Raw genomic sequence first — 20,423 nt, 5'->3', positions numbered from 1 at the left:
AGTATATATATATATATATATAGTATATATTTATAGTAATATATTTTATAATAATTTGTTAATATTTTATATTGATACTATTTAATCAGTTTTTTTATACGTATAATGTTTAAAATTATAATTTTAATAATATATAAAATATATTTTATATATAATATTATATATGTTAAAAATATTATTATTTTATATATTTTTAAAATAAATCAAAAAAGTTATTATTTTATTTAAATCATCTTTTCTATAAGAAATTATGTAGTTGGTCACAGTGTATATCAGTTATATATGATAAATTCAATACGATTGCACGTTTTTAATATGTTTGTATAAACATGAAAATTGTATCGTATTCTCGTATTTTATAAATAAAAGATTTTTATTATAATTTATGATTGAAAAACCTATATTTTTGAAATACAAACATGTTGATCTATGATATTTTACATAAAGAAACAGTATATCATTCAATTATTAATGATCTTCGTAATTACGGAGTTAAATATCGTTTAAAAAAAAATATGTTTAAAACAGAAAGATTCGAAGAAATTAAACATATTTCAAAAAAAATTTTTAAAATTTCTTTGTTATATCAACCATTAGATGTTGTGAATTTATCTTCTGGTGCCATTGTACATGTTCCTGTTTTTGTTAGCCAAGCATCTACATTTTTAGAAAAATATATTACTCAAGAAGGATTATTCAGAAAAGCAGGATCACAGCTTAGACAAAAAGAATTAATAATGCGTTTAGATAATGGTGGTAGTTTAGGAGAAAAACTTCATGCTGTTGATGTAGCTAATTGTTTAAAAACTTTTTTTAGAGATTTACCAGAACCATTAATTCCATATACATATCATGATTTATTTGTGCATTGTGTCATGCTCAAAACTTATTGTGTACAAGCATTGCTATTAGCTTGTATTCTTTTACCACCTCATCATTTAAATACTTTAGCATTTTTTATGGAATTTTTAAAAAAAGTATCATTATATGAAAAACAAAATAAAATGAGTATTGATAATTTAGCAAAAGTTATTGGACCAAATATTATGCCTTTACAAAAAACCACTATGTCTGCTGTACAAATGCGTCTTGAATTACATTTAATTGTTGTTAAGGTAATATATTTATTTTGAAAATGATATAGTTAATATAACATTTTTAATGTAAAATAATATTTATTTTAAATATTATTGTAGATTTTAATTGAAAATGCAGAAAGTATTGGTGTTTTACCAGATCATATAACACAAATTATTTCTATGGAAACAATTGGCAGTACAGATAATGAATTAGATATATCCGATCATTTACACTCAAAATCGAAAAAAAAAAAACATCGCAGTGGAAGTCTTACACGTAAGCCACATCTAAGTGCCTCCAACCTCAATCTAAGTATGTCTGTCGATCTGTTCACAGTAATTTAGTTCTGAATTTTATCCATATGCATTGTATTGATATTAATAATAAACATACAATGAAAATTTTATAAAATAAATATAAATATGTATTCTAACAAATGCATCATTCAATTAATTTAATTTAATTACTTGACAGATCAAAATTTTTTATAAATATAGAATTCCATAAAATTTAAATATTTTTTTGTAGGAATGTTTAATGGTTTAAAAAAGATTGTTAGTAAAAATGTTGCATCTGAAGATAGTGCACATGACAGTCAAAAGAATGTTGAAAATACTGATTCAATACATGCACCAAATATTAAATCCACAAAAAAAAGGAAAGTTGATTATTTAGATTCACCAAATACAAAAAAGAAGTATGTATTTAACTTGTTTTTTTTCTTTCCTATTATAAATATAATTAAAAAATATATATATATTTATTTATATTTATTAATTTTAAATATCAATTGTGTTTTAGAAAAATTGCAGATAAAATAGATAAATCCAAAAAGATTAGACTTAGCTTGGACCGTTTTGTACCAAAAAAGCCAGTAAGAATATTAAGATGATTAGCTTAGTTTAATTAATTTAATTTTTAGTTTAATAATTAATTTAATTTTATAATATTTAACAATATTTAATTTTCATAATACACAAAATACTTATATATTTACAGAAAGCTGTTAATGAAAATAAAGAATCATGTACAAATATTCTTAATGCTCATACAAATCGACGTTGGAGTTCTGTTTATAATTCTCATGATTCACAAAGAACTTATAGATCATATAGCGATGGTTCATCGCACTTAAAATTAATTTTAAAAGATAATGAAATATCAAATGATTTTCATAGAGAATATAATAATATGTTTATCGATGCGGATGTTAATTTGTCAGATGATAGTGATGAGCAGGTCTTGTCAATAGAAGAAGATAATATTAAATATAGCAATCGACATTCACGAATAAATTCAAATTCAGAAGAACTAAAAATTTCAGATAATTTTGATCAAAAGCATATATATTCAGCAAAAAGGAAATTAAATAATTTTGAAACATATTCACATTTTCAAGTCACATCTATAAATAAACAGTCAGATGAATATGTTACAATACCTAAAAGTGAATATGAAGAAATTAAAAATAGAGTTTCAGCAATTGAATCTCGTCTTTCTCAAGAATTCAAATGCATAAATACCGAAAATAATGAGAATAATGATGATTTATTATTGCATTCTGTAAAAAAAGTACAAACTGCATATGAAAAAACATTAGAAGAAGCTAGTATTGAAAATACAGTAACAGCTGATTATTTAGCTAAGAAACTTGGTAAAGAACTAAAAATTAGAAGATCAAATGAACATAAAATTATTAGATCTCCAAGTGCTCGAAAAATAGGAAGTTTAAGAAGAAGATCGCAAGAAAAAGTAATGAGGTAAATTAATAAATTGTATTTTTAATAGTAAATTTTTATATTTTTTTATTTTATAATCATTAATTTAATTTTTCTACTTCTTAGTAAACGTATTAGACGAAGTGCTTCATGGCATATTTCTCATGGATTGCAATCATATATAAAATCAGATCAAGATTTAAATAATGCCTATTCTCATAATAAAAAGATTTATTCATTGAATTATACAAAAGACGATACTTATTTACGACCTATATCTACTTCTTTTTGGGAAGAAGAAAAAAATAATATAATTTTAAATAATGTACACAATGAGTTTAATAATTCAAATACATATATGAAAGATCATCAAAATTCTGTTCAGCCAATAAAAAATCGAACGAATATGACGGTACGTCGAATATCGTCTTTTCATGGTAATGAACTTACAAATGCAGCTATTTATTCCAATGATAAAATTGAAAAACTGAAAAAGACAAATAGCCAACAAAATATGATTTTAAATAAAACTCCTGTAACTAAATTAATTCCTAGATCCGAAGGAAAGAAAAAAGTCATGTCTTGGAAAGATGCAGATAGATATTTTACATCAGCAAATCAAATAAATTCTCCAATCATTCAAACTGGCCGTGCATCAATTGCAAAATTAAGAACTCAGAATGCAGGAATGGTACTAGCTAAAGCTAAATTATTTGATGAATGTACAACAAAAATATATGCTCAAAATACTATGATAAATAAGAAAAATGATTTATTTAATACAGAAGATGATCATTGTACAAATAATATAAAACAGAACTGTGAACGAATTGAATTGTATCGAAAATCAAATAAAAATGTAAAAAATAGAAATCCAAAAGTATTAAAACATTCTCCTTATATGGAAACTGAAAATAAAAAAAAAGATAGTGAAATGTGTTATTGTATTTTAAAAGATTCTATATCATGTAATACTATTACTCATCAAAAAGAAAATATGGCTGTTAAAACATTGCTGATGAAAAAAATGCCTATGAATATAACTCATGAATCAAGATTAAATACTGATAATAATATGTTGTGTAAAACTCCACATATTAAGAAATCATTAACTGCAAAAACACCTAAGAATGGCAAGGCATTAGTGAGAAGACCTATAGTAGATTTTCATAGAACACCTTTAAAAGCTGTTAGTCAATTAGAAACTTCAAAATATCAGAATCCTAAAAATATTTTAAAAACAACAAGAAATATTAATAGATATACATGTACTTAATAAGATATAAATTTATTAAAAATGTATTCAGAAAAATTTATTTTATATTATATTCATTTATAAATTGATAAAAATACTATTATAATTTAGAATATCATAACAAAAAGAAAAATTAAATTTTATAACATTTTTAATAATTATATTTTTATATATGATATATTATCATATAAATATACTAAAAAATTTTAAGTATTGAAAGTAAATGAAAATATAAGCATGTAATAAATATATTCAAATACATTTTTATATCACAAAATATAAGATATTTTTAAACACTTTTTTAAAAAAATTATATTTATATGTGTATGTTTTGTGTTTATTTTTAAAATTATTATATTGTTATTAAGTATAAACATTTTTTAAATTTATATTTTTAATTATAATAATATTTTTAGAAAATTCGAAGATTATGTTATTCGAATTAAATTTCTTATATGTTAACATGAAAAATACAAATATGTAAATACTAAATACGCACCAATAGCGATGTTTTAATACTTCTGATAGTATATTTTGTATTTTATAATCTATATATAATTTGTTCGTAAAATTTATATAATTTTATATTCATTAATATATATATTATTATTAGAATATTATTTGAAAAAATATATTTAAAAAAAAAGTATAAAATAAAAAAATAAATAAAAATTAAATTAAATTTATCATTCCACGTGATTTAAATAACTTAATTTTAGCATATTTATTCATCATTGCACCAATCAGACTTTACCGTCTCATTTAGAACTGTCAAGTAAAAATAATACACGTTCATTATACATAAATAATATAACTATGACACGAAAGTTCTTTATCCATTGTGAAATAAAATTTTCTCCAGTATTTAGATAATAAGGTATGATACAAAATAATAATATTTAATAATTATTTTATGATATAAAATATTAAAATTACAAATGTATGTAGTTTTGGATATGGTAGTGTCGTTATGATAGCAGCGCCTCGTTGATTCTAGTTGGATCTACAGCTGTTTATACGTAAATTGTTGGTGAAATAAGTGTCAGTGAATTTTACTTATATTTAAAAAGAACAGCCTTTGGGCTGAAATAGTCCGTGCAAAAATGAGAGAGGCTGGAATAATGTTAATAAGCACAGCATTAACATGTGCTGTGATAGGCAACGCTTATTATCAAAGAAAACAGTTCTATCCAACAGTAGTTCACATAACCAAATCTAATCCTAGTATGACGGTAAATTTTAATATTATCTTTTTTAAATTTTCTGTTTAAATTATACTTTAATTATATTATAATTGATTTTTTCTAAATATTTCAAAAGTTTTTTCATTTGTTTAATTGTATGAAATTTAGGTTATCTATACTCAAGGTTTAATTCTAGTATTTATGATAAATGCTTTCTTGCGAAAGATATTTTTTGGTACTTTACGTGCTGCTGAACTTGAGGTAAATAAACAATATATTTGATATAATTAACAAAATTTAAAAAATATATAGATATATATGAAGAACTATTTATTTATAGCATTTGTTGGAAAAAGTATGGTATGCAGTGACTGAAACTTGTTTAGCATTTACAGTGTTTAGAGATGACTTTAGTCCAAAATTCATAGCACTATTTACTCTTCTTTTATTTCTGAAATCATTTCATTGGTTGGCAGAAGATCGTGTAGATTATGTAAGTAATATGAATAACTTAATAAATAATATCAAAATATAAAATATTTTATTAATTTTTAGATGGAAAGAAGTCCTGTAATAACTTGGTTATTCCATCTTAGAGTTGGTACTCTATTAGTTCTATTATTTGTTATAAATTTAACTATGATTCATTATGCATATAATACAACAGCTACAAAAGGTCCTTCAGTACAACTTGTCTTTGGTTTTGAGTATGCTATTCTTTTAACTATTGTATTCAATATTAGTGTGAAGTATATATTGCATACAATAGATCTACAAAGTGAAAATCCATGGGACAATAAACCAGTATTTCTCTTATATACAGAATTGATAATTGGATTATTAAAGGTGAAATAAATTAATAATATTATTTTTCAAATATTTATAAAATTATTGAATTTTATTATTGAATTTAATATAATATATTAATATTAGGTTATTTTATATGTTGCCTTTGTTACTTTGATGGTGAAATTATATACTTTACCTTTGTTTGCACTTCGTGCAATGTATTATACAATGAGAGATTTTAAAAAAGCTTTCCATGATATTGTAATGTCACGTCGAGCTATCAGAAATATGAATACATTGTATCCAGATGCAACAGCAGAAGAATTAGCTGCTGCTGATAATGTGTGTATTATATGCAGGTAAAAATTTTTATATGAATTAATTAATCAGTATTAATTAATCAGAAATGAAATTTTTATATATGCATGAATGTTTATATAATATTAAAAATATATACTATTTTAGAGAAGAAATGGTAGCAGCAAGTAAAAAGCTACCATGCAATCATATTTTTCATACTGCCTGTCTTCGTTCTTGGTTTCAACGTCAACAAACATGTCCCACATGCCGCTTAAACATTTTAAGACCTGTTAATATTAATCAAGGAAATAGACAACAAAATCAGGCACAGGCAGGACCTCAAGTGCCTCAAGCTCCACAAGCAGCAGGATTTAATCCAATTGGTATGTTTATTTTTATATGTTAATATTGAAAAGAAAACTAATATTATATCTTATTGACTCGACGGAAAGTTCAAGTACTCCCAGCATTTTGGGCTGGAATGCAAGCTCCAGGAGCACCACCTCCTCTACAGCAACAACAACAGCAACAGCAGCAACAAACTTCAGATGCAACAACTCAGCAACAACAAAATCAAAACAATGGACCAAATATTCCTTCACCATCATTCCAAAATTTGGCAGCTAATAGTGTACCATTATTTCCTCCTCCATTTCCAACTATGGTACCATTACCTCCTATTCCTACGCCACCACCAAATCTTACAGAATTAAGCGAAGAAGAACTTAGACAAATGGAAGGTAATTTGCGACAAGCTGTCGAAGCTAGAATACAAACCTTGCAAAGAGTTCAGCTTTTATTAGATGCTGCCAATGCTATGATGAATCAATATCAAACAGCAGCTGCTACTGCTAAGTATGAATTTTTAAGTATTTTAATGAAAAGTAATAATTAATATTATAAAATTTTATTTAGATTCTTATTGAGATTTATTTATTACAGTATTCCAGTGTCAATTGCAACAAATAACACAAATGTTACAACAGATGTTTCTGCGTTAGTAAAACAAGGAATGTCAAAAACTACAAATCCTGGAATTAATAATGAACAATTGCAAATTAAAACTGAAATGAATGTTCCTACTGCAAATTCTTCCAATGATAATATAAATACATTATCAGGCACAAATAGTAATGATACAATTCCAGAATCATCAATTAGAAATGATATGGAACCTTCGAACGAACAAGAAATATTACGAAGACGAAGACTACAAAAATTTTCAGCTCAGCTTACAGCAGAATAAATATTTATAAAATTATGTGATAATTTGTGTAATATAATTGTACTTTGATTAATAACAGGCCTGGTTATAAATGCGATTAATAATTTGAAAAAAAGAAATGTAACAATTGTTAAGAGCTAGAAATTTAAAGTCGATATTACAATATTAATAATCACAAATATATCAAATAATCCTTTAAAAAAAATAATATAATAAATTTGTCTTTTTTTATATAAATTATCTTAGAAGCAGAACATATAAATTTTATAACTAATTTCTGTTCTTTAGTTACTTTATACATGTATATATCATGTCTACAATAGATCTTTCGATAAATTTCATAAAATAATTATATATTATATTAATTAAATTGTTTCTGTATTCTTTATCTAGAAATGAATTTAGTTTAAGTTTTTTTTATTCCATAATTTTTATATTATAAAAATGACTTAAAGTATCTCGTCAATTTTGTTTATGCTACATACAGACTAATGTACAGATTTTAATAATTATTACATATTAAGAATGCTTGTGTCTGTATATGGGAATGGTAATGTCAGTTATTATAACATGACTGTAATATAATTGTTTTAAATAACTGTCAAAATATGTAATAAATTTATTTGTCTATTTAATAATGTTTTATTTTTATCATATAAATTTGTATACATTTATACATTTTATGTATACAAAGTTATTTGTAATAATTTTAAATAATAAATATATACATCAAATGAAATAATAGAAGATAAATACAAAATAAATTATATTATTTATTATAAATGAACGATTTAAAATAAATATAAATGTAATCATTTAAAAAAAAAAAAAGAAAATATATATTAAAATATTATTCTAATTTATTTAAAAATAAAATTTTAAATATAATTACAAATTATAAAAAAAGAATTAATCATAAAAAAGGAAAATACATTATAATGAATAACGATATTTTTTTGTTTAAATATAAAATCAAATAATTAATTATTCAATGTTATAACATATAATATTCATTATTAAATTATTCATAATTAATTCCTTTTTAAAAAACATGAAAATATATATTTTTAAAGATTATTATATAATTATGATTATTGCAAATATAAATAAATAATCATATTAGTTATTCATTAAATACTATTGATCACTTAAAATAATTATAACCTTATTTTTTAATATTTTAAATGCGCAAACTCGATATATATATATATAGATATATATATATATATACACAAATCAAATTTCATTAAATAATTTTTTATAATATAAATTATTTTGGGAAAAAAACTATATGTATTAATTTATAAAAATGTAAATATTTATATATTATATTACAAGAAATATAATTATATAAATAAAATTTTATATGATTATTTATGAAATTAATGTAATATGTTAACATATATAATATTTATGAATGATAAAACTTCTTATAATTAATTATGTTTTAATTAAATTTTAACTATTTTAATTCTTTTATTCTTTAGATTTTATTTTAATAAGATTTGTTTTGTTGTTTTTATGTTTTGATTTTTGTTTTATCATTGTCATTTAATCAATTTATCATAAATATATAATATATCTATTTAATATATAAATTGCAATATAATATAATATTGAATTATTTGAAAAAAATAAAATATTATATGCATTATTATACAAAATAATTTTATGAGATAAAATTTTATTTCTATTTAGGTATAAATTACATATTCATATTTAACAAATATCTAACTTAGTGATTGTTAAATATTATGTAATATTTATAATATCAAATAATATTGATATACGATATTAGAATTAGAAAATAAGTTATATTAATTGAATATTTAGTTAAAATATCAGAATATGAATACTTTAAATTTAATTTTAAATTATTTTAAACAATTTATTGCACGTATACACTCATTAATGAAAATAATATTCAATAAAATATAGACTATCATATTACGCGCTAAAATCCTTGAGACACATGAGGCGAACCCCGTAGCGCGTTGTTGTGATCTAACATGGCGGAGTGTAGTGTTGTGGCTGCTCAGTGTCTATGTCAATTTTAGAGTGATTTTGCTTAATAAGAACGGAAGAATTGCAATGGTTGACGATCGTGATATTACAAGAAATCGAATAAAATAATCGTGTACTTATGAGTATTTGTATTATAAAAGGATTGACTTTAATTTGGGTTTCGTTTGTCGCGGGAACTGTACACAGCGGTGAGAGAGCACGCAGAGTGCCGTCTCCTTACCAACAAAATTTTCTTCTGATCTTCTACGATAACAAGTTGGTCTCTTCAACTGATTTGACAAACAATTAAGATTTAATAGCCTTCCTTATACACAACACGTGATAACGAAAACGTGCACGACGTAGTTTTCCCGCGCGTCTTGAGAGGTTTTCTTGGCGCAAGAATCAGGCTTATGCAACGAAGAGCGCATAAACATCTATTACGGTAAACAATCTTATTCCGTCAATCGAACTTGAAAGAATGTGAACTACGTGACAGATCATCATTGCTCGAATTTTATTTTAATAATTTTAGTGACAAAATTCAATATTGTGTAAGTTTGTTAAACGAGATATTACAGAATTAGTGAAAAAGATAAGAAAGAACATATAAGCTGGTGAAATCTGTAAAATTGTTAAAAATGAATAAAAAATCCTTATGGTATATTTATTAATTAATAATTACGTTATTAATTTGTCTAAGTTATCAAAAAAAAAAATCTTATATATGAATCAGAATTATAAAAGGATCATATATATTTCAAGGTATTTTTGTCTTATAAAGTTAACCTTGTAATAAAAAGCCTTAATGGGTTTCAAAGAAATAAATGACAGATCGATATATGCAGATTTTGTTGCATTTGTCGACATATTAAAAAGTTGAGAATTATTCATACATTTGTTCAAAAAGCCAAAGAGTTGGTGAAATTTAAAGGGATGCAAAATAGTTGGTGATATAAAATAAGGTTTATAAGTTAATTTTTACAACATGACGGATACACGTAGAAGAGTAAAATTATATGCTCTTAATGTTGATAGACAATGGGATGATCGTGGTACAGGTCATGTTTCTTCTTCATATGTAGATAGACTGAAAGGAATTTCACTTTTAGTTAGAGCAGAGAGTGATGGTTCAGTTTTGTTGGAAAGTAGAATACAACCTGATACAGCATATCAGAAGCAACAGGTAATAAAAAAAATTAATTATTTTTAATAATAATTTTTAATATTATTTAATCAATTAAAAAAAATAATTAAAAAAATTAAAAATAAAGTAAAAATAATTATACATTAAAACTATATATTATTTATGTATAATATATAATTTATACATAATTTTTATATATAATTTATACATAATATTATATATAATATTTATACATAATTTGAGAATAACTAATAATTAAATAAAAATAATATAAATATTATATATATTAAATTAAATAAAAATTATGATAATATCAAAATTATAAAAAATAATTTATTATTTATTTTAGGATACTTTAATAGTTTGGTCAGAAGGAGAAAATTTTGATTTAGCCTTAAGTTTTCAAGAAAAGGCTGGCTGTGATGAAATTTGGGAAAAGATATGTCAAGTTCAAGGAAAAGATCCATCTGTTGAAATTACTCAAGATATTGTTGAAGAATCAGAAGATGAACGATTTGATGATATGTCAGATGCTGCACCTCCAATAGAATTACCTCCATGTGAATTAAGTCGATTGGAAGATATTAATGAACTTATAGGAAATTGTCTATCTTCTCAAATGCGAAAAGATAAATTAGCACTGGCTTTGGAATCAGAAGGTTATATCAAAAAACTACTAAATCTATTTCATACTTGTGAAGATTTAGAAAATATCGAAGGATTGCATCACTTGTATGACATATTTAAAAATATTTTCTTACTTAATAAGAACACATTATTCGAAGTTATGTTTAGCGAAGATACAATTTTTGATGTTGTTGGATGTTTGGAATATGAGCCAACATTACCTCAGCCAAAGAGGCATAGAGAATATCTTCGACAGTTAGCCAGATTTAAGCAAGCAATTCCTATTACAAATGCTGAGCTATTAGCTAAAATTCATCAAACGTATCGAGTTCAATATATTCAGGATGTAGTTTTACCAACTCCAAGTGTATTTGAGGATAACATGTTAAACACATTGAGTAGTTTTATATTTTTTAATAAGGTTGAAATAGTAACCTTAATACAAGATGACGAGAAATTTCTTACTGAACTATTCCGTCAGTTAACTGATGAGGCAACATCAGATAATAAAAGACGAGATTTAGTTCTTTTCTTAAAAGAATTTTGTAATTTTTCTCAGAATCTTCAACCACAAGGAAAGGAGGCCTTTTATAAAACTTTAACTGCACTTGGTATATTACCTGCTCTAGAAATTACTTTAGCAATGAATGATGCCCAAACAAAAACCGCCAGTATAGATATATTGACTTATATAGTAGAATATTCTCCAAGTGTTGTTAGAGATTATACATTGCAACAAATAAATAATACAGAACAGGACCAAATGTTAATAAATGTAATAGTTGCTCAACTTGTTGGCGATAGTGATCCAGAGTTGGGTGGAGCAGTACAATTAGCTGGTGTGCTACGCTTGCTCCTAGATCCAGAAAATATGTTGGCTTCTGTTAACAAATCAGAAAAGACTGATTTCTTAAATTACTTTTACAAAAATAGTATTGGAACATTGATAGCACCATTGTTAGCAAATACAATTGGAGAACGACCAGCAAGAGAAGATTATAGAACAGTACAGCTTTTAGGATTAATTTTAGAATTACTATCATTTTGTGTAGAGCACCATACTTATCACATAAAAAATTGCATATTGAATAAAGATCTGCTCAAACGGATACTAGTTTTGATGAAATCAACACATACATTTTTAGTATTGTGTGCTTTAAGGTTTATGAGAAAAATTGTAGCTTTGAAAGATGAATTTTATAACAGATATATCATTAAAGGAAATTTATTTGCGCCTGTATTTGATGCATTTGTGAGAAATAATGGTAGATATAATTTGCTGGATTCTGCTATTCTTGAAATGTTTGAATTTATTAAACTGGTAAGCATGTATATACACTTTTTTTTATACATATACAAAAAAAAATTATATATTATATTATATCTAATTTTATTGTAGGAAGACATTAAATCGTTATGTTCACATGTTGTTGAAAATTTCTCGAAAGAATTAGAAGCAATTGATTATGTACAAACATTTAAAGCTTTGAAATTAAGGTATGAACAGCATCAAGATAAATTGAAAGATCGAGATAGAGCAAATCTTGATAGGTATATATTTTTAAATAAACAATTTTTTGAACAAATTGTCTTCTATAGAAAATAGTTCTAATATATATATTTCAATTATAATTATTTAGTGTTCCATCCATACTGAGAAATAGTCGATATAGAAGGGACCAGAGACAATTAGATGAAGAGGAAGAAATGTGGTTCAATGAAGAGGAAGACTTTGATGAGGGTGAGGCGATCGTACCCGCAACAGCAGCAGATCTCGTGCCTCCGGCTTCTGCTAAGAAACAATCATCAACTTCAAATTCTGCACTTAATCCTGCTCTTGCAGATTCTAAAAGTCATCACCAACAACAGCAGCAACAACAATCCGTGTTAAACAATAATACTGCTAATAATAATATTACCTCACAACAATCACAAATTAATAATTCCTCTACAACAACGAATGAATCTCCGATTACGTCGGAAATCAATCCAAATTCAACTATTGGCGCGGTAGAAAAAACTGGAACTGCATTATTTAAAAAAGTAAAGTTTTTTTTTTTTTATAAAAATATTCAATTATTTAGGAAGTTATACTATTATATTGATTACCAAGGTACATTTATAATAATATATAATAAGATACATTTATAATAATATATTTTTTAGGGCTTGGTTGATTATGAAGGAGATTCAGACGAAGAAGACGAGGACGCCGAAGTTACACCCTCTCCAAAACGACAAAGATTGTCATAGTAGGCAAATTGGGAAAAAACTAAGGAATTTGTGATTTTTAATTGCTGCTACTATTTCTGGCCCTTCTACGTGCATAAAAAATTAGATGATCGTACTGATAACTTTTTTACCAGATAAACGATCATCTTTAAGTGTGTGGATGTAATGAGGTTACATGTTCACAATATAGTGAAAACTGACATACCTCTTTGTGCTGGGTTGTGTATAAATATGCAAAAACATCAGAACTGAATGCAGGTGGGTGAAAGGGTCTAGGAAATGGAATATATATATATATAATTAGGATTTAAAAAAAAATAAATGATGAACCAATATGATATAAAGAAAGAGAGAACTTTCTTAAAATAAGAAACTAAAACATATGATAAAGTTGTGGCATAATATTGGATGACCACATAAGTGTTAAAAATAATAAGGTTTTAACAAGAAATAGTCCATTCCACATTGTCTGGAAATACCCCATATACTAGGAAAAATTATTTCATGAATAGGCTAAGAAACTCTAGCCAGGCCTAGTGGTTCTAACAAGCAGTCTCTAAGCGTATGCTTAGATTCATATAATAATTGAAATTGTGACTTTATGTCATATTTACATTTATTAAGAAGAAACTTACTATGTAAAAAAAAAAAAAAAAAAATTACATGTAAAAGTACATGATGTACCGCACAAAAACAACTAAGTGTTTTGTTTTGCCATCCATACATTTTTTTATTCGTGTGATAGGCAATGAGACTTTAAAAGAGTCAAACATCATGAAACTTTATCCAATTTAAGGGAAATAGTATTTAGTTTGTATATATATGTATATTTGTAACGATTGTAAAACAACTATTCGTAGGTAAAGCAGAGAAAATGCGATTCCTTTACAAATTCAGTTCCCATTTAAAGTTCTTTAAATGAGCTTTTCGGTTGTCAATGTAAGTAGTAGAAATTGTACAATAAACATATTTGATTTGTGTATATTTACCAGTTTGCACTTCATGTCCGCAATTCACTCCTTGATGTAAAAGAAAAAGTATATGTGAAAGTGTTTTGCAATCTTGAGCATTCAATATGATATATCATATGCGTATAAATTATTCGTAATTAATATGGATAAGAATAGAAGCTTGATATTATTGTACTTTGTAAAGAAATGATAAAAAAAAATGGAAATATTAAGTATATCTATGAAAATTTATTCTTGCGAAATTCTATTATATATAACATTTTATAGAATTATTTGTTTTTATCTAAATTATTTTTTGTGTAACATTTCCTTTTTTTTTCGTAATTGATGATAAAGAAAGAAAAAAGATAATGAAGTGTTTCGAAGTATTATATTAATGAAAATCATACAGATGATGAACATTATTTTTAGCGTTAATATCATATCAAAATTAAAATGAAAATTCATTATCTACATCAGCTCCAGATAAGAATGTCTACTTAATTCTTGAACTACTAATGCACAACCGAGAAAGCTGGTATTATAATAGTTTAAATTAACGTCCTTTTAATTTATAACGATATGAATTTCTTTAGAATGTTTTTATTTCTTTCTTTATGTTTAATATTATATTAAGACCATGTGCCTCCATCTTGATTGAATTAATTCAAACAAAGTGGAACGAAAATATTATAAGCTAATGTATAAATATTCTACATCGATCTCCATATATCGTGAACAGAGTTTCTAAGACTGCTTTTGACATGTATATGTATATTAAAATTTTTTCGTAAATATTATACGTATACGTACCGTACGCATATATGCATATATATATATATATATTAACTTATGATACTGAGAAGAAATGGTTTTTGAAAATTAATTCAATCGAAAGATATAAGCGAAAAGAATCTGTTAATATCAAAGTAGGCAAATTCGCTGGAGCTGACTAATATACATGTATATAAGAAGAAAGAAAAATGAAAAAAAAGAATGTAATTTGAACTGAACATGAAAATAAGGAGTGATCTAGATGATCTAGAAAGACGGGATGGGGGGGGGGGAGTGAATGAGAGAGTGAGTGAGTGAATGAGAGAGAGAGAAAGGAGGGGGGGGGGGGGAATAAGAGTGAAAGTAAAAGTGAAACTATAATAAAGACTAATAATTAAAAGGATATCGAGTAATGTTATCCTTTATGTGTTTCATATAATGTTCAAGATTTATTCGATATTAATGACAAAAAAAATTAAAATAATCTTGCATTGGATATATTTTAAAGGGAACTGTAAGTAAGAGGAAGAACGTTGAAAAGGAAAGAAAAAGAATCGATATTTAAATAATACTAAAGTGTGGTCGTAAATGCTATGTAAGCTAAATTTCATACGCAGCACTCACATATATACGTATATTTATATGAAGTGTTTCAGATTTGTTGTGCATTGCTTTCATTATTATTATTTTCTTATTTAATATTCTTATTATCGGTGCTTTGAATATATATAAGAAAAAAATGAAATTGTTGAATACAAGCTTGAGGTATATTATGTTCCTCAAAGGAACGCATTACTCGAGTATTCGAAGATCAAGAAAATGAAACTCAATTAATGTTTTTCTTTTTTTTTATTCCAGCTTCCTCTTCGTTTAATATGCATGTATTAATCGCTTTTTTCATATTTCGCTTTTGCAATCGATTATAATTATATAATCGATTTATAATTTTATTTATAGTCGATTTTTTCTTAACCAGAAGAAAATCAATTTTATGATTATATATATATATAATCATTTATATATATGTTTATATATACATATGTGTATATATATATATATATATATATATATATATATATATATATATGTATATATGTATATGTACCTATGTATGTATATATATGTATTCAATGAATCTTATTTAATATAATTGTTGAAAATAGTAAATACTTTTGCAATTCTTTCTTTCTTTCAATGATTGAAAGAAAAAAATTTTAAACATTTTATGTAAAATCAGTGTCGCTGAAAGTTAAAAGAAATCGTACAGCCGTTATACTTTAATGTAATGTCATATGATATTACATAATTTAAAAATAAAGAAAAAAATTGAACACATTGTATAATATCACGTGTTAATAATAATAATATAATATAATATAATATAATATAATATAATATAATATAATATAATATAATATAATTAATATAACGCGCGCGCATACACACACACACACACACACACACACACACACACACACACACACACACATATACAGAGAAAGACATCTTTTTATATAAGAAGATATTCGAAAAAAGTTAAAAAAAATCATTTGAATTTAGAGCAAACAATAAAAAAAAAGGATATCTGTAGTTATTTATTAAAAACTTTGATTTATGTATAGTATGATAATAATTAAATGGAAAACCGTGGAAAAGAAATATTTTGCATTTTATTCTAGAGAAGTATAAATAATAATTGATTAGATGAGCAAGAAATTCGAATTGTTGAATTCATGGTGAAAAGCGACTAGTGAAAATTCTTATATTTTATATATTTTAATTAGTAATCAATTTAAAAAATTATATATATTGATATATAATTTTAAACAATATAATACAAACAAGATGCATAAAGAATTTTAAATTTCATAAGTATTTTGATTTTGATTTTGTTTTACAAATATAAAATTTACATTATTATATTATTATTTAAATTAAAGAATACTCGTATTTTGTCACGAAATCAGTTTGTCTATATAATTATATAACTAAAAGAGGAAAGAAGTGAGAATGATAATTGTGTGTTACACAGAATAAAAGTATGTTGTAGAACTGCGGAGAATAATTAAATAAAATCTAAAATTAAAAGAACTGATCAATAATCAGAATCATAACTTACCTCAATGTTTATTCACAAAGAATAAGAAGAAGAAAGAATATTTCTTTGTATAAATATAATGATCATTGATTTTCAGTTCTATTTATCTTCTAATTGTGATTTATACAATTTATGCTATTAGATAATTATATGTAAAACAAATTTTACAGCGTATTTATAATTTTCTGAAAGCATTTATTAAAAGCTGTGTATTACACAACTTTTATGTTATCTTCGCATTCTCTTCTCTTTACATCGATCAAATAAAAAATATAATTTCATTTAAAGAATTAATTATATATAAAAAAAACAAACATAAAAATTGAAATATTTACAGATGTTAATTTTCTATAAAATATGAAAAACATATAAAAAACGAGAAACACTATGTTTTTTTTATTTTTTATTTATTTATATCACTTGTTTTGAAGATTTATGCAAATTGTTATAGAAAGATTGTATGCTTTTTCTTTTTATTTTTTTTTTTCTCTCACGAATAAAATTAATATCAATGATTATAATCATGAAAAACGCATCGAATGAGTAAGAGAAAATAATGCAAGTGACCTTAAAAAACTATTTATCATTTTGTCGGTATTCATAAGCGGAAATATATACTTATGTGCAAACTGTAATGATCCTAAATCAGACTTATTTCAATTCAAAGGTAAAATAAACCGATGTAATGAATACTTGAAATTGTATACAAAAAGAAAAAAAAACTATACTCGTTTTGTTTTAGGCGTAATTGTAAATCATTTTGTTATTTAGATTGATCATCTTAATTCAAAGTTTCTGAACGTTACCTTATAAACTTTTTTGCTATTTTTATGTTAAACGTCTACAAAAAAGTGTAATTTAATCGCTGTATATGATATTTCTCGAAAGAATATTCTTACCGCGATAAAATATTAATATCCTAATTTTTTTCACTTTATAAGAATCATTATCATTAATTCGTTTGCTTACGCACTACCTCAGTTTGGAGACGAGCTGCGAGTGCTTTGCGTACTTGCAATATGGATGGATCTAGAGATTCTGGTAATTTTAATTCTTGTTCCCCTTTAATCGTTGCTTCCGCTATTGTCCTTGCGGAACTCGGTCTCGTTGAATTCATTTCCAATCGTTGACTTCTTGCTTCTTTTTTTAATGCTACCAATTTATCGCGTCTAGCTTTCAAGTAAACCTGTCTCTTTTTTATATCTTCTTCTGATATCTAAAAAAATTAATATAATAAATAGCATAATGAATTTGATTTATTTGTTTCTATATAAATAATTAATATTATTATAAATACATTTTGTTCGTTTGATTTTGATTCATTTGTAGATATAGAATCTAAAGGAAGCGCTTTAGGAAATCTATGAGTATCTTTTTCTTTCTCTTTATCTCCCTCGTCTTCCTCTTTTTCTTTTTTTATTTTAATTTCTCTTTTTTTTGCTTCTTCTTCTTTTACTTTAAAAGATGATGAATCTCCCTTTTTTTCTTGTAATATTTTTAAAGTTTCTGATAACAATATCCTTTCATTATTATATTTAGCTATCAAACATTCGTGTTCTCTGATAAGCGAAGTTTCTGAGGATATATTTTGATCTTTCGAATCATTTTCCAATACATGTTTCCTATATATTTTTGTCTCGATAATTTTAAGTCAATTATAACATTTTAATTATATATAATTATGTGATTTATTTTATTCTTGTTCAACAAACAAGACTTACTGAATTAATTCTTCCATGACTAGAGGATCTTCGTTTGATGTATCCGTTTCGTACATCAAGGATACAGGTGTGAGGCCATACTTTTGCTCGATCATATTCAAAGCTTGTAGTTGAAGTTCCAGGTTCTTCTGTATCATCATTCTCTTGAATATCTCATACTCGTTCGCAGCCCATATTTGTTCAAACAAATTCTGAAATAAGTATCAAAATCAATACACGTTTTACATTTTTCTAACTTCTATTTAAGAAATCTTTTTAACTCGCCTGTTGGAATTGTATAGGCATTTTTGTATATTTATTTACGGTACAAGCGTACTCAAATTGTTCTGGAGTGATTCCCATGTCTTCCATAAAACAACCAAGCAATAAATCCACCAGATTTTTGTACTCCTGATATATCTTTTGATACTCATCATTTTCCTCGACATCCGCTTCGAATACTGTGAAAAAACAAAACAAAAAAAAATCGATTGAAGTATAAGATAACGTTTTTGAAAAATTAAAAGATTTGTTTATCGTATGATGTTTGAATAAAATAGTAACATCTTTTCTTATAATTTTCCATAAATCTAGAATTAATAGAAAGAATAATGTCATCTTCAAGAGAATTTTCAAGAAAATCTTAAGGAAGAAATAAATATTAATATAGATGATATAAAATGATTTATTGCATAAATATTTTAACTTACTGAGCGATTTCTCTTCAATGAAAGTAATGAGAGGCGTAGACCAAATAGGACCTTGAAGAAAACCAATCAAAGAGTCAAAGACCCAAGCGCTATCATCTTTTTCGTTCATTTTGTGCGATGCGGAGAATTTTTTTAGCACGTTTAATTGATTTTTTGCGAATTTCTTTGCAATAAAGGTTTGACACGTATTATTGGTGTCCCTTCTTAAGCGTAGTCATAGTTACCGTACGGCAAAACACTTTGCTTTAGACTTGCGCGAATGAACAGAAGCGATATTAATACATAATTCTTTATTTGAATTTTTTTTATTATAAAGTAACATTTTTATAGAATAGGTGTAGCAATAATTATAAAATGTCTTTGATTCATTCTGGTGTTTTTATTTATTATATATAACTTGCACATTATGTAAGATTTTCCTCCTTCTGTAAAACAACTAATTTATATTACTTATTTATAATAAAAAGAAGGATAGAGAGAGTGTATTAGTTTTTATAAGTTCCTAAGATAAGATAATGAATGTTTTGTAGGTAGTTATAATTATTTATTTATTAGGAAACAAATGATAAAACAAACGAATATACAATATATTATATATAAATAAAATGTTTGATAATTGGCGATCTGAAA

The 20,423-nt window shown here is 24.7% G+C and overlaps 4 protein-coding genes across 6 annotated transcripts; 3 read left to right on the top strand and 1 right to left on the bottom strand.

Annotated features, from left to right (window-relative positions):
• Positions 1–330: 330 nt before the first annotated feature.
• LOC122715281 (rho GTPase-activating protein gacF-like) lies at positions 331–4,122 on the top strand. Of its 2 annotated transcripts, none has more exons than XM_043937347.1 (6): positions 331–1,115; positions 1,197–1,356; positions 1,609–1,777; positions 1,882–1,954; positions 2,080–2,840; positions 2,925–4,122. In XM_043937347.1, exons 1-6 carry the CDS (start codon positions 420–422, stop codon positions 4,072–4,074), a joined length of 3,009 nt encoding a protein of 1,002 aa, XP_043793282.1. In that variant the 5' UTR covers positions 331–419; the 3' UTR covers positions 4,075–4,122. The 2 variants fall into 2 exon arrangements, with proteins under 2 accessions (XP_043793282.1, XP_043793281.1); XM_043937346.1 differs by having other exon boundaries at positions 1,197–1,392.
• A 693-nt stretch (positions 4,123–4,815) lies between these two features.
• On the top strand, positions 4,816–8,186 carry LOC122714858 (E3 ubiquitin-protein ligase synoviolin A). Of its 2 annotated transcripts, none has more exons than XM_043936584.1 (9): positions 4,816–4,930; positions 5,002–5,285; positions 5,406–5,498; positions 5,578–5,730; positions 5,793–6,083; positions 6,171–6,385; positions 6,492–6,709; positions 6,779–7,181; positions 7,269–8,186. In XM_043936584.1, exons 2-9 carry the CDS (start codon positions 5,157–5,159, stop codon positions 7,570–7,572), a joined length of 1,806 nt encoding a protein of 601 aa, XP_043792519.1. In that variant the 5' UTR covers positions 4,816–4,930; positions 5,002–5,156; the 3' UTR covers positions 7,573–8,186. The 2 variants fall into 2 exon arrangements, with proteins under 2 accessions (XP_043792519.1, XP_043792520.1); XM_043936585.1 differs by having other exon boundaries at positions 4,826–4,930; positions 5,051–5,285.
• A 1,386-nt stretch (positions 8,187–9,572) lies between these two features.
• On the top strand, positions 9,573–14,545 carry LOC122714857 (serine/threonine-protein phosphatase 4 regulatory subunit 3). Its single transcript, XM_043936583.1, has 5 exons — positions 9,573–10,741; positions 11,052–12,650; positions 12,729–12,880; positions 12,970–13,372; positions 13,496–14,545. The coding sequence occupies exons 1-5, from the start codon at positions 10,544–10,546 to the stop codon at positions 13,580–13,582; spliced, it is 2,439 nt and encodes an 812-aa protein (XP_043792518.1). The 5' UTR covers positions 9,573–10,543; the 3' UTR covers positions 13,583–14,545.
• A 2,329-nt stretch (positions 14,546–16,874) lies between these two features.
• LOC122714955 (cilia- and flagella-associated protein 36) lies at positions 16,875–20,268 on the bottom strand. Its single transcript, XM_043936766.1, has 5 exons — positions 19,794–20,268; positions 19,369–19,544; positions 19,105–19,295; positions 18,681–19,005; positions 16,875–18,599 (listed from the first exon to the last, which is right to left on the bottom strand). Exons 1-5 carry the CDS (start codon positions 19,900–19,902, stop codon positions 18,336–18,338), a joined length of 1,065 nt encoding a protein of 354 aa, XP_043792701.1. The 5' UTR covers positions 19,903–20,268; the 3' UTR covers positions 16,875–18,335.
• Positions 20,269–20,423: the final 155 nt, after the last annotated feature.

Source organism: Apis laboriosa, unplaced genomic scaffold (assembly GCF_014066325.1).
Source record: "Apis laboriosa isolate Shangri-la unplaced genomic scaffold, ASM1406632v1 scaffold34_cov151, whole genome shotgun sequence".
In the NCBI taxonomy this organism is placed as follows: domain Eukaryota; kingdom Metazoa; phylum Arthropoda; class Insecta; order Hymenoptera; family Apidae; genus Apis; species Apis laboriosa.
The sequence above is the reverse complement of the archived record's forward strand: the minus strand, read 5'-3'. Positions and strand labels throughout refer to the sequence as shown.

Bases quoted from the DNA above. Each gene is read 5' to 3' on its own strand.
- LOC122715281 (XM_043937346.1), top strand. From the start codon at position 420: ATGTTGATCTATGATATTTTACATAAAGAAACAGTATATCATTCAATT. The intron at 1,955-2,079 runs GTAAGAATATTA...ATATATTTACAG, and splicing joins GTTTTGTACCAAAAAAGCCA to AAAGCTGTTAATGAAAATAA. The intron at 2,841-2,924 runs GTAAATTAATAA...TCTACTTCTTAG, and splicing joins TCGCAAGAAAAAGTAATGAG to TAAACGTATTAGACGAAGTG.
- LOC122714858 (XM_043936584.1), top strand. From the start codon at position 5,157: ATGAGAGAGGCTGGAATAATGTTAATAAGCACAGCATTAACATGTGCT. The intron at 6,710-6,778 runs GTATGTTTATTT...CTCGACGGAAAG, and splicing joins AGCAGGATTTAATCCAATTG to TTCAAGTACTCCCAGCATTT. The intron at 7,182-7,268 runs GTATGAATTTTT...TATTTATTACAG, and splicing joins ACAGCAGCTGCTACTGCTAA to TATTCCAGTGTCAATTGCAA.
- LOC122714857 (XM_043936583.1), top strand. From the start codon at position 10,544: ATGACGGATACACGTAGAAGAGTAAAATTATATGCTCTTAATGTTGAT. The intron at 12,651-12,728 runs GTAAGCATGTAT...ATTTTATTGTAG, and splicing joins TGTTTGAATTTATTAAACTG to GAAGACATTAAATCGTTATG. The intron at 12,881-12,969 runs GTATATATTTTT...ATAATTATTTAG, and splicing joins GATAGAGCAAATCTTGATAG to TGTTCCATCCATACTGAGAA.
- LOC122714955 (XM_043936766.1), bottom strand. From the start codon at position 19,902: ATGAACGAAAAAGATGATAGCGCTTGGGTCTTTGACTCTTTGATTGGT. The intron at 19,545-19,793 runs GTAAGTTAAAAT...GTTTTTTCACAG, and splicing joins CATTGAAGAGAAATCGCTCA to TATTCGAAGCGGATGTCGAG. The intron at 18,600-18,680 runs GTATTTATAATA...TAATTTTTTTAG, and splicing joins CAAAATCAAACGAACAAAAT to ATATCAGAAGAAGATATAAA.